Here is a 14,440-nt window from a genome sequence, read left to right as displayed (position 1 = left end):
TGAGGAGGTGAAGCGCAAGGGTGATGTCACCTACTAGGTGAACTTGCGGTCTCCAAGGAACCCTTTGCGGGTCCTACATGTTAACCGCCTGCAGGCCCATTTAGAAAGGTCCGAAGTGGGCATGCGCTTAGCGACAAATGATGGAATGGAAGAGGAGACCGAGCCTCCTCCGGACCTCCTGTCTTCAACAGAGCAAGATGGGTCAGTGGATGGAGTCAGCCTCTTTGCCACCCTGACCCCTGATCAGCAGCAAGATTGTCGCCAACTGTTGGGGCAGTTCTCTGATCTATTTTCCTTGATTCCTGGTATCACTGAGTGGTGTGTCCATGATGTGGACACCGGGGACAGTCCTCCTGTGAAGCACAAGGCTTACAGAGTGACTGACAAGGTCAGAGCTTACATCAAGGAGGAAGACTCCAAGATGTTTGCTTTAGGGGTGATTAAGTCCTCCAACATTCCGTGGGTCAGCCTAGTGGTTTTGGACCCAAAGGCTGCCGTGCCTGGTGCCACACCTGAACTCCGGTTCTGTGTGGACTACCGAGGACTCAATGCAGTCACCAGGACTGACGCACACCTCATCCCCAGAGCTGATGAGCTCATTGATCGGTTAAGGGTTGCACGGAACCTCAGCACGTTTGATTTAACGTCTGGATACTGGCAGATCGCCTTGACTGATGTGGCCAATGAGAGGTCAGCGTTCTCCACACCAGATGGGCACTACCAATTCTGGGCGATGCCTTTTGGGATGAACAATGCCCCTGCCACCTTTCAGAGGTTGGTCAACCAGGTGTTGGCTGGACTGGAGGATTTCAGTGCCGCCTACCTGGATGAAATTGCAGTGTTCAGCGCCAGTTGGGAAGAACATCTGCACCACCCCTGGGAAGTGTTGATGGCACTGCACAAGGCAGGCCTCGCAATCAAGGCAAGTAAGTGCCAGATTGGGCAGGGTTCCGTGGTGTACTTAGGTCACCAAGTAGGGAGCGGACAGGTAGCGCCACTGCAACCCAAGATTGATAACATCCTGGCATGGAAACCCCCAAAGGCTCAGACACAGGTGAGAGCCTTTTTAGGTCTCAACGGGGTACTACAGGAGGTTTGTCAAGGGGTATGGCAACATTGTTGCACCCTTGACTGAGATGACTTCCAGGAAGCAGCCCAAGAAGGTGAACTGGACTGACACCTGTCAGGTCAGAAGGCTTTTGACGCCCTGAAGACTGCCATCTGCACAGCACCCGTGCGTCAGGCACCCAACTTCTCAAAATAATTCATTGTTCAGAGAGACGCTTCAGAGCATGGTGTGGGGGCTGTTCTATCACAGATTAATGAAGAGGGCCTAGACCAACCTGTAGCCTTCATCAGTAGGAGGTTACTTCCACGGGAACAGAAATGGAGTGCAATTGAGCGTGAGGCATTTGCTGTGGTCTGGGCACTGAAGAAGTTGAGACCATATTTGTTTGGGACTCACTTCCTGGTTCAGACTGACCACAGGCCCCTCAGATGGTTAATGCAGATGAGGGGTGAGAACCCAATGTTGTTGAGGTGGTCCATTTCCCTACAGGGTATGGACTTTACGGTGGAACACTGCCCTAGTACAGAACACGCCAACGCTGATGGTATGTCCAGATTTTTTGTCCTTAGTGAAGAGATCTCCCAAGGGGAAGGGTAGTTCTTCCCACATTTCAGCTGGAGGGGACACGTGTTAGACCTGGCATCATTGGAGTGAGTCTCCCTTCCATTTTGGCGGATTGCCTCCTCTGTTTTTGATATGTTTTTGCTGGTTATATGCTTTGGGCACTGTGCCACTGCCATTCAGTGCCACAGTGCAAGTGCTCCCTATGTTAAATTGATGTATTGATTAGTGATTCCATGATTGGGTCACTTGATTTACTTGTCAGACCCTAGTACAGTGCACCATGTGTGCCCAGGGCTTGTAAATAAAATGCTGCTGGTGGGCTTGCAGCACTGGTTGTGCCACCCACAGAAGCAGCTTGTAAAGTGTGTCTCAGGCTTGCCATTGCAAGGCCTGTGTGCAGTCTGTGACTGCCATGTCGACCTGGCCAGTGCACCCAATTGCCAGTCTCTAAACCATCCCTTAGCTTCATATCAGACACCCCTATGGTAGGCCCAAGGGCAGGGTGCATTGTAAGTATAAGGTAGGACATGCCCTGGTGTGTGTAGCATGTCCTAATAGTGAATTACAGCCATTTTCGTTTTCCACTATTGTCAGGCTACCTGTTCTCCATAGGCCAGAATGGGCAGTTAGATTATTACATCTTATAATCCTAACTGACTCAGGGAACATGGTAGAAATTCGAATTTACTATGCCTGAACTCAGAACAATAAAATGCATCTTTTATTTAAGTTGGATTTTAACATTCTTTGTTTGAAAATACCACTTTTAGAAAGTAGGTATTTTCTTGCCTAACTATCCAAAGCCTGCCTCTGCTAGGTTGTGTATTCCTTGTCTGGAGTTTGAGTGACAGGGCTGGGGGATTTCAAGAGACAGGATGAGTCAGCCCAGTGGTGAATAGGGAGATCTGCATCTAGATGGGAGAGAGGAGTTGCACCTGGGACCTGAATAGGGCTGGGCCTTCCCTCCACAATGCTGGCTCCACCTCCTGGGGTGCGGCTAATGTCTCTGCCCTGCGAAAGAAGATAAGGAATCACGTCAACAAAATGCTCCAGGACTGCGCTTTCCCTCCAGAATGCTGGTGCCACCTCCTGTGGGGCATCTGATGTTTCTGGCATGCACTGTGAAAGGAAAGAAGGAGTCCTGTAAACAAAGTGCTCAGCAACTGGTTTGGACTAGGCAGAGTTCTCTCTTCCTCAGAGAACAAAGGATTTTAGGGTATAAATATTGGGACTCGGACCCAAGAACTTTAGATCACTTCTGGGAACTAAACAAACCTTTGCCAAGGAGAAGAACCAAGGAAGCTGCAGGAGTTTGGACTGCCCCTCTGCCAGTGTGCTGTTTGCTGGGTTGGCCTGCAGTGGTTTCTTTATTGGCAAGGAAAGGAACTTTTTAAGGACTTTCATCATCTTCAGAATATTCTCCAACGGCTTGTACTTGTTCTTGCCTCCTGCTAAAGTCTCAGGGACAAAAGACTTCATCTCCAGCTTCCCCCTGAATTTCCTTGCTGGGAATTCTAACTGCAGAAGCCTGCGGTTCGCTGGGAGCTGGAAGTGCGACGCAACGAGAAGAAGCGTGTCACCGCCGCAGCTGAGATCGTCGAATCGCCGGAGAAGAGTGCCGCCGCCGCATCTCCCAGAAAGCGTGTCTCCATCGAAGCTGCCTGCTGTCGCATCACCGGAAAAGCGTGACGCCATCGAGAGAGTCACCATCGCATCGCCGGAGAAGCGTGTCGCAGGGCCTGTCGCGGCTCTAAAGTACAGAGTCGTCGCAAGGCTGCCAGGGCGTCTTCGCATCATCCTTGCATCATCGCATCAAGGGCACCATCCTACCGCATCGCACCAGGATTGTCGCATCGCATCGAGGCGCCATCTTACGCATCGCAGCCGCACCGCAAGCCGAGAACCCACGCATCATCCCCGCACCGGTAAGGATCACAACGCATCCCCTACTCACTGCACCATCAGGATTCAAGCAAGCCGGGCCGAAGACGGCTGAATTGCCAGAAACCGGTCCCCGGTAGCTTGTCTCCTTTCTGGTGAAGAATTGGCTTGGTAGTTTAGTCTGCCCTGTTCCCATGATGCACTGGGCCAGGGACAGACTGATTTGCATATAGCCAGGTTCTGAGCTGGGATGGTGCAGTGAGATAAATAACGGTGATGGATCAAGCCCTTATCTTTGGACTGGGAAAGAGTGGTCTGCTTAATTCAGACACTCTGTTCATCACCACCCCTTTTCTGAATCGTTTTTGGCCACTATAGGTGTGGCAGGGTATACTCAGACATGAGTCCCTTACTCACTGCACCATCAGGATTCAAGCAAGCCGGACCGAAGACGGCTGAAATGCCAGAAACCGGTCCCCGGTAGCTTGTCTCCTTTCTGGTGAAGAATTGGCTTGGTAGTTTAGTCTGCCCTGTTCCCATGATGCACTGGGCCAGGGACAGACTGATTTGCATATAGCCAGGTTCTGAGCTGGGATGGTGCAGTGAGATAAATAACGGTGATGGATCAAGCCCTGATCTTTGGACTGGGTAAGAGCGGTCTGCTTAATTCAGACACTCTGTTCATCACCACCCCCTTTTCTGAATCGTTTTTGGCCACTATAGGTGTGGCAGGGTATACTCAGACATGAGTCCCTTTCTCACTGCACCATCAGGATTCAAGCAAGCCGGGCCGAAGACGGCTGAAATGCCAAAAACCGGTCCCCGGTAGCTTGTCTCCTTTCTGGTGAAGAATTGGCTTGGTAGTTTAGTCTGCCCTGTTCCCATGATGCACTGGACCAGGGACAGACTGATTTACATATAGCCAGGTTCTGAGCTGGGATGGTGCAGTGAGATAAATAACGGTGATGGATCAAGCCCTGATCTTTGGACTGGGTAAGAGTGGTCTGCTTAATTCAGACACTCTGTTCATCACCACCCCCTTTTCTGAATCGTTTTTGGCCACTATAGGTGTGGCAGGGTATACTCAGACATGAGTCACTTTCTCACTGCACCATCAGGATTCAAGCAAGCCGGGCCGAAGACGGCTGAAATGCCAGAAACCGGTCCCCGGTAGCTTGTCTCCTTTCTGGTGAAGAATTGGCTTGGTAGTTTAGTCTGCCCTGTTCCCATGATGCACTGGGCCAAGGACAGACTGATTTGCATATAGCCATTTTCTGAGCTGGGATGGTGCAGTGAGATAAATAACAATGATGGATCAAGCCCTGATCTTTGGACTGGGTAAGAGTGGTCTGCTTAATTCAGACACTCTGTTCATCACCACCCCCTTTTCTGAATCGTTTTTGGCCACTATAGGTGTGGCAGGGTATACTCAGACATGAGTCCCTTTCTCACTGCACCATCAGGATTCAAGCAAGCCGGGCCGAAGACGGCTGAAATGCCAGAAACCGGTCCCCGGTAGCTTGTCTCCTTTCTGGTGAAGAATTGGCTTGGTAGTTTAGTCTGCCCTGTTCCCATGATGCACTGGGCCAGGGACAGACTGATTTGCATATAGCCAGGTTCTGAGCTGGGATGGTGCAGTGAGATAAATAACGGTGATGGATCAAGCCCTGATCTTTGGACTGGGTAAGAGTGGTCTGCTTAATTCAGACACTCTGTTCATCACCACCCCCTTTTCTGAATCGTTTTTGGCCACTATAGGTGTGGCAGGGTATACTCAGACATGAGTCCCTTTCTCACTGCACCATCAGGATTCAAGCAAGCCGGGCCGAAGGCGGCTGAAATGCTCAGACATGAGTCCCTTTCTCGCTGCACCATCAGGATTCAAGGAAGCCTGGCCGAAGACGGCTGAAATGCCAGAAACCGGTCCCCGGTAGCTTGTCTCCTTTCTGGTGAAGAATTGGCTTGGTAGTTTAGTCTGCCCTGTTCCCATGATGCACTGGGCCAGGGACAGACTGATTTGCATATAGCCAGGTTCTGAGCTGGGATGGTGCAGTGAGATAAATAACTGTGATGGATCAAGCCCTGATCTTTGGACTGGGTAAGAGTGGTCTGCTTAATTCAGACACTCTGTTCATCACCACCCCCTTTTCTGAATCGCATCCCCTACTCTGCGCAAGCATCGAGGCACGATGCATCCTTTCCCCAGATCACGGAACCAACGCATCTCCCCTTTGGCTAGCCTCTTGTTCATTTTGCGTTACGCATCCAGGTACTTTGTTGAGAACTTTGAAGCATTTATCATCAACTTGAACTAAGCAACTTTAATCATCTTTAAGTCAACTTCAAGTACAGTATTGTGGATTTTTGTCATTTGTGGTCTTGTGTGAAGTCTATATAAAGAATACTTATTTTTATAAAACATGTGTTGTGTCCATCTGTACTGTTTTCACTGCATTACTGTGTATATTCACAAATGCTTAACACACTGCCTCTGAGATAAGCCTGTCTGCTCGTGCCAAGCTACCAAGGGGGTGAGCAGGGGTTATCTAGGAGTGTAATCCCCTTATCCTGACTTAGAAGTAAGGGTCCCTATTTGGTCAGAGGTGAATACCATTGCCAACTAGAGACCCTATGATGTAACAATGATATAATTTAAGGAAATCTTAAACAAATATGGTATTTGTAAAAGTTTAGTAGAACCATACACATCATGCGATACCCTATCCCACACTATTCCTCCCAGAACTGGATATGCTGTGTTGACCAGGGACAGGTTCCTTAGTTCACGGTGCGATGATGCATGTAGTTTCAGAACCAAGTTTACAAGTTGAACTGGATAGCATTCTGGTAGATAGTGTCCAATCAGAAGTAGGAAAAAGACAGTTACCAAACCAATCCAGAGGACCAGGAAAGTAATCAAATTGTAATCCAGAGATGTAACCAAGGAGCAACAAAGTATGTCTTTTTCAGTCAAAGATAGATTGCATACACTTGTAGTTTGAAAGGGAGAGTTGGTGGTGCTGGCGGCTCAAGTTCACTTGAATCCAATAAGAAGTCGTCATAATGCAAGAAATAGCCAGATGCCGTCTGGTCTATTTTTGGCAGCTCAGCAGGTTTTGTAAAATTGCAAGATGACTCGATTTGTGGCATATTCACATAGATGTCTTAAATTTTTCAAATTGACAGTTCTGTACTTGTCATCTGTACAGTTGTACAGAGTAATATCTCATTGTTGTGAACAGTTTCTCTTTGGAGAGTGGAATCTTCTGTCGTTATTAAATCTGAACTTCCTGGACGGTAGCAAAAGGAGTTCAGCAGCTACCCAGGAGCCCACGCGGCCTACTGTTGACAATCGGCCACATAATATGGTTTGATCAGATCAATGGAGACAAACCTTTTGTATCTGTGACCGACAATGGGTGGAAAAAGGATAGTTCTGGTACTTCGACAGCCAGGACAGGTACAGGCACTCTGTAAGATGGCCCAAATTCGTTTTTGTCCAAAATTCTTTCTCTGGCCAGGTCCCCAATCTTCGGGACCAAGGCATTTCTTGCTGGTACAACCTTCACTTCTCCAGCGGCAGTGCGTTATACTTGGATGTTGCTTTGAGTGCCCAGGAATTCATTGAGTTTCTGTAAAACATCCAAATGTTCATTGATGCCAAATGGTGTTTCTGCTGCCACTGCGCTGACATTATCAAGGACTGGTGCCCACATTTTCATACCAAACAGGAGTTCATAAGGAGTCCTCCAAGGGACTCTCCAACCCCATTCCCTGGCAGGAGAGAATGAAGGACTCAGTAGGTCACAAACTGGATACCCTTTACGAAGATGTCAGACTGCTGTGCGTTGAAGTCTCAGCATTCAGGGACCCTTGGTGTCAGCTGAAATGCCTCTTCTGCTAATCTTTTGGGATGCTCATTATTTATAATAGAAAGCTGCCTGCCGATGTGCGTGTAGCTTAGCAATGTTAAGGATATGTGGATAGCTCTGTAGCCCTGTGGGTGAAGATAGAACGACATTTGTAGATACTGCATCAAAGGGCCTTGTACATGGTGTTGGAAGCATCGTGATAATGTTGTACAAAGCTGGATGTATAAACAGAAGTAGTTTCAGAGAAACAAATCCAACATTGTCACACATGCAAAAGTGTGCGAACGGTCGCAGCAGAAATGTAACTGTTTTTAGAACAATCTAAGAAAATGAGCAGCTTTTTACTTGGGCCTAACCTGGGCATATAACAAACGGAGTGCAGGAGATAACACCCAGCAAATGATTTTTCCATAGAGAGCACAACCATTCAGCATCACACTGAGGTTAAAAATTCCATGCCATTCCAGCAAACTTTATTTCGGTCGATGTAGACCATATAAAAGTACAAAGTAAAATATGGTTTGCACAGATAAAAACACATAAAATAAAAGAAATACAAGAAAAACATACAGATGAGTTTTGCAAACTTAGCAACATTAAAATACTTCAAAATGGACACAGGATGGGAGAAACATGGGGTCCAGCCCTTCAACCCAACCTCATCCAGCAACCCTATCAGTTACCCTGTAAAGAGCCATTAGGGCTATAAACACTATATATAGAGTGTTATCAATACATATTTAAAATTCATCGCTATTCTTGATTGTTAAAACATGGAAAAACATTTTTAAAAAGTTTGAAAAGTTAAAAAAGAGAGAGGCTACATACACCATAAGCTTTTTTTAACACTGAGGAGCCAAGTTAATCAAACTCCTACGGGTATGCTACATTGAATTAAGAAAACGGAACACGGCAAAGACAATGGGTGGGTGGGGGTCATGTTTCAGGACTCTAAACGCCTCCGCACAGTGCTTGAACCCTAGGTTCCGGCAGAGTGTGATGAGCCAATGCTATCTGGTTGGCTTATAGCCAGGACAGAAAAAGAAGACATGGAGCTCTGACTCAACCCCACAACTACAAGCTGGGCACTCAAGGGGAGTTGTTTTTGTCCATTTATGAGTAAAAGCACGAAGCGGCAAAGACCCCAGTCTGAACTGGATGTATAGCTTCTTTGCAGAGAAGGGCTGGATATCATCCAGAAATGGCTCAGTCTAATAATCATCTTGAATCCTTAGGAAGTCAGCTGTCAAATGTCCTAAGACCGCATCCCCTGGACATCTGCTCGCTTGGACAACCTGTAGGCTTTGACATGTTCTAGACGTGATGTTGTGGGGCACGATTCTTCAATTTTACTCCATAAGCTAGATTTACTGAATCTGCAACATAGGTCCTTAATATACATGAGCCAAGGTATTTTGTCCAGACCCTGGAAATTCAGTAACTCCTTTAATTGTTTTTGGTAGGCTGCTAATTCCGGTGTCACCCACAGTCTATGCGAGAATGTTAGTGGCCTAAGTCCAGTCTCATCCGCTATTGGTCTAATTTCTAAGTCCATGCATAAAGGAAAGACAGGGGTACTATTAGGGAGACCTAGCATTTGCCTAATAAAGTTATTCTCTGTTTTGGTCAGTCTATCAGAGGGACGATGACCCCATAATTCAGCCCCATGCAATGCAGCACCCCTTGCTTGGACCTTTTATTTCTCCACTATTGGGCCAACTGGTTTCTAAGAGGAGTTTCTATATACTATTGCGATTCCCACCACAATCTGGGCTAAATTCAGGCTTGCTTTGGCAATCTCCGGGCCACATTCAAATGTTTCTGACAGTGTGACACTTAGGTAATCAAAAACTGACACACACTCAAGCAAAGTGCAGTTTAAGGAGGAATTTGGGTGGTATGTTATGGCTGGGTTGAAGACTATAAATTTAGCTTTAGGGTATCTATTTCCAGCCCCCTGTTTTTGCAGAAGATGGCAAAACTGTCAAGAACCCACTGGATGCCAATGGGCAACTTAGAGAGTAACAATGTGTCGTCCGCAAACATAATTGCTGGTACCTTGGTACATGCCAGCTTTGGGGCATTGTTGTTCTCGACCTCGTTAAGGTGGGCAACCAGAGCATTAATAAAAAGACAAAACAGGGTAGGTGCAAGCATGCACCCCTGTCTTACTCTTCTATTTACAGGGAAGTGGGGGTTAGCTCACCAAACTTCCCAAATCTTACTTGGGCGAAATTACCCTTGTGCACTCTCATTAGCAGGCTCAAGAGGTAGGCAGTAATTCCCAGATCTTTAAGAACAGCTAACAGTTTTTCTCTAGGGACCAACTCAAAGGCCATCTTCGGATCTACAAAAATTAGATCACCCTCGAATAGCACTGTTTTCCAATATAGAACTTAGAGTCTGAAGATTTGGTCGATGGTAGAGATGTTGTTTCTGAAACCTGCTTGAAATGGACTCAGAATTTCAAACTCCTCCATCCACACAAGCATGGGGTCGAGGAGAATCCTAGCAAATAGTTTCTGGGTAACATTGATCAAAATGATCGGCCTGTAATTGGTAGGCAAGAGGGGTGAACCCTTCTTAGGTCTCGCCCTGGCGAAAAGCACGCGATGCGCGAGAAGCGCGCGAAGCGCGCGAAGCGCGCTCTAGCCGCGAGACCTATAGCCGTCCACTCTGCTTCCAAGGAGACAAGAGATGGTCACGCGCAGCACGCCGGGATCGGATCAGGTCGCGCGTGCGTTCACCATCTCCTGTCTCTCTTGAAAGCACACACAGAGAGACACACGCACCTGCACACACACACAGAGAGACACACACACGCACACACACAAGCACACATACACACACACACTCAACTCCTGAATCCCCAGCTCTCCTTGCACTCCCTCCAGTGTCAGACAACCATGCGCCATCTGCCAACAGCTACTCTCTCCCCGCATTCCTTACCGTAGTTCCGCCATGCAACAGCGTGATGCCCTGCAGTGTGTCCCCAGAGCTCACAGGGTGCTCGGTGTACTTCTCAGCCCAGGCGGCCACCGTCACGCTGTCCGTGCTGCCTTAGGAGCAGGCCAGGCTCAAGGACAGTTCAACCTCCAATTCAGCCTCGGAGCCTCAGAGCAGGTAACTTCTCCGGCGATCCTCAGCTTGCGCCGGGACAGCCGATGTGCATGCTCACGTCGTCTCGTGCGCTCTCAACACGCTTTCAGTTTCGCTCGCTGAGGGACGTTCTCGCGCCTCCCATAGTCACTCCACCGTACTGACCAAGAAAGCTACCTTTCTTCGTCCATCGACCTCCTAGAATTATGCATGAAACTGTTACCCTGTGCATTGACCTCGTTCCCTATCTTAATCGGCACTAACACGTTGATCCTATTTAAGTGGTGGAATTGCCCTCTGCCCATAACCTTCTCAATCCATTGAAACCGCACTTTTGCCGCTGCATCGGCGCCCGCCCTACACCCATCCACCTTTTGTCACCTGCCGAGCCTTCCCTCCGAAAACAGAGCCCCCACCAATTCGAAAGCCGCCCCCGCCGACGGATGCTCACCTCTCCACGCATCTCCAGCAAACTTGACTCCCCCCGTGTCCAGCGTGCCCAACCTGCATTGCCAGCTTGCACGACCTGGCCCGCATCACCATCCACTCCCTTATTTCCTTGAGCCCCCGCACCAGGCGCAACCCAACCCGTGACAGAGCACACCCCTCCCTACTCCTGGTCACCCTGACCTCGGACTCTCAGTGTCGCTTTAAATATTTTCATACCCTTATTGTTGAGGGCAACCGGCGCACCCGCACCCATCACCCTCGCGTCGGCAGTTCTGTATACACTCCCACTTGCAAACCCCACTGAACACCCCTCCCCTATGTCATGCCAAGCCCCATATGCTCCCGACCCCCACCACGCATCCACAAGACTCTCCTAAGCCCCCACAATTTACACCCTGCCACCCTTTCCCAAATGCCCATTCCTGTGGCCAAGTCCTCCCGAGTGCCCGTCTATCCCCATTCTGACGCACGACACTGTCCAGCAAGACGCCGCCTTGTCCTCCCCTGTATCCTATACCTTTGTCACAATCACTAGCAAACTCCACGATGTACTTGCCTGTGTGCGGCACAACACCTCCAGCCCCTCAGACAGCACCGCCATTCCAGCCGCAAAGAGCCTTGCATTTGCCCGCATGCTTCCCTCCTCACCTTGACCCTTAGGCCACCCAGAAAACAACCCCACACTAGCCCATGCCTAACCCCCACCAGTCTCGAGCCTGAAAGCCAGAAAACCAAAGACCCCAGCCGCTCCCCCCATCCTTCGCCGCCCCTGCAGTGTCAATGGTCGGCTGATATTGTGGGGAGTAGTGACTAACAACTGTCCTCTCTCTTCCGCCATCGATGCTTGCTATCCCACCCACTCTTAACATTTACTTGCATTGTCCAACTACCCCCTCTCATTCTGCCTCCTTTTTCGCACCCCAGCCCCAGCCACCCCACCTGCTGCCCCGTGCCCTTCGCCCACCCGTTCTCTCCTATACCCACTATACTACAGCCCACCCCCTCCCCCACCTCACCTCGCACTTTGTCGACGCCGCACCTCTTCTCCTGACCCAATTCCCCGGATCCCTCGTAGACTGTGCTGGCTCTGCCCCTCCTGATTCTGAAACTGACTAACGCAGTCACCACGCAGTCTCTTCTCTCTATCTTTTGATGTCTGCCCTGCCACCATTTACTTCGGACCCTCACACCTCCTCACCCTCACACACCCTCTCACCCTCACACACCCCCACTCACCCTCACACCCTCACTCACCGTCACACCCTCACCCACCCTCACCCACCCTCACTCACCCTCACTAACACCTCCTCACCCTCATACACCCTCACCCTCACACACCCTCACCCTCTATCACTCACCCTCACCCACACCTCCTCACCCTCACACCCCCTCACCCTCACACCCCTCACCCTCACACACCCTCACCCCATCACCCTCACCCTCCCTCACCCTCACACACGCTCACTCACCCTCACACACCCTCACTCGCCCTTACAGCCTCACACCCCTCACCCTCACAACCCTCTCACCCTCACTCACCTTCACACCCTCACCCACCACATCACTCAGGAACACCACCGCATCACTCAGGCACACCACCACATCACTCAGAGACACCACTCAGGGGTACCACCACATCACTCAGGGACACCACTGTATCACTCAGGGACACCACTGTATCACTCAGGAACACCATCATATCACTCGGACACCACCGCATCTCTCAGGGACACCACCACATCACTCGGGGACAACACCACATCACTCTGGGACACCACCACATCACTCTGGGACACTACCACATCAATCTGGGACACCACCACATCACTCGGGGACACCACCACATCACTCGGGGACGCCACCACATAACTCAGGGACACCAACACATCACTCGGGGGCACCACCACATCACTCGGGGGCAACACCACATCACTCGGGGGCACCACCACATCACTCGGGGGCACCACCACATCACTCGGGGGCACCACCACATCACTCGGGGGACACCGCCACATCACTCGGGGACACATGCCACATCACTCGGGGACACCACCACATCACTCTGGGACACCTCCACATCACTCTGGGACCCCACCACATCACTCTGGGACCCCACCACATCACTCTGGGAAACCACCACATCACTCTGGGACACCACCACATCGCTCTAATACACCACCACTTCACTCGAATACACCACCACATCACTCAGCCCAACCACATCATCACTCAGCAACAACACAGCACTGCCCTTGCTTGTTTTTACCTGTCGCCTGCCCAAGATCAGGAAGCAGGCACACCGAACCAGCACCTCCTCACCACTTCTTGTCAGCCAATAGCAACCCCCATGCCCAGCATACACAGAGAACTACACTGCTATGGCACAGCACTACCAACTGCCTGCCTTCCTGCCCCTACACTGTTACCCCGCGGTGCAGCCACAGGACAGTGGCTACATTGCCCGTGTCTACCCCGCAACACGTTGTTCCTGCCATGGAGGTTTCCCACAAACCGGGTGCAGTTAATAAGTACAGGGACCCAAAGATATGTGGCATCGAATGGACCTGGTACAGGTAGGCTTTTTTAAATTTATTTATTATTTTTCACTTTTATAAAGCGCAAACTTTACCCGTAGGTATCAGAGCGCTTTAAATCAGCATGCTTATAACAAGCAAGACAAGCACTCTATATTACTTCCAACTTTGCTTAGCATAAGCATCAGCTAACCATTCACAAACAATGTTTATATACCAATAGCAAATTAAACAAAAAAATTAATGCAAAGCATTGTCATTTACAATGCCAGTAACTGAAACTTTAATGCTGCGAGACCTATTGCATTGTAAATGCTTGTTAAATACTGGGAATATTTCTGCAGGCCAAGTTTCCTGTATCACCATGCCTCTCATAATGGCATTGAATATTACCCATAAATAAGGACCCCATATTTCTGGTTCTGACCCAAATAGGTCACCTGGTAACCCGTGGCTTTTCCAAGGGGAAGCTTTCTAATGGACTTAAGAACTTCTGTTGGGTAATCCAGTAGGGCCCTTCGTAGGTGGTCCCAGATGATATTAAAGGTGAAGGTTGAAGAATGCACTTATGGGCCCTCATTCAAATCTTAACCATGTTAGAAGCACGCAAAGAGGGAGTTTGTGCTGATATCTAGGAATCCAATTACCATTTCCACCACTCAAAAGCAATTAATGAAATATACATTACTCACGAATGCACGTCGCTTGAGAAAACCGTCCATTTGAAAGACACTCCACTGTTCCATCCTCTTGTCCTTCCTGAGTGAAAAAACCAGGGTAGCAGCGGAAGTATACAGTTTGTCCCTCTGTATAATGTTGTTTATTAAAATACACATCCATATTGTTAAAGTAGGGCCGCTCACACACACCTAAAAAAAGATGTTAAGCCATGTCTATTATTGCTAATATTAATGTTGAATAAACATATGTTTTGAATAAATATAATGTTTCACTGTATGAACTTCAACGCT

General features: G+C 49.1%; 1 protein-coding gene across 7 annotated transcripts in view; it reads right to left on the bottom strand.

Moving 5' to 3' along the window:
- Positions 1-14,440, bottom strand: part of LOC147747711 (coagulation factor XIII B chain-like) — an 825,373-nt gene that overhangs the window by 614,167 nt on the left and 196,766 nt on the right. For 5 of the 7 annotated variants that reach the window (XM_086955018.1, XM_086955010.1, XM_086955043.1 and 2 more), the window contains exon 3: positions 14,162-14,338. The exons of the other annotated variants lie outside the window; for them this stretch is intronic. In XM_086955018.1, the coding sequence (XP_086811144.1) occupies positions 14,162-14,338 (177 nt within the window). The remainder of the gene's footprint in view (positions 1-14,161; positions 14,339-14,440) is intronic. 7 annotated transcript variants of the gene reach the window in all.

This window comes from Lissotriton vulgaris, chromosome 1_1 (genome assembly GCF_964263255.1).
Source record: "Lissotriton vulgaris chromosome 1_1, aLisVul1.2, whole genome shotgun sequence".
Classification (NCBI taxonomy): Eukaryota; Metazoa; Chordata; class Amphibia; order Caudata; family Salamandridae; genus Lissotriton; species Lissotriton vulgaris.
The sequence above is the reverse complement of the archived record's forward strand: the minus strand, read 5'-3'. Positions and strand labels throughout refer to the sequence as shown.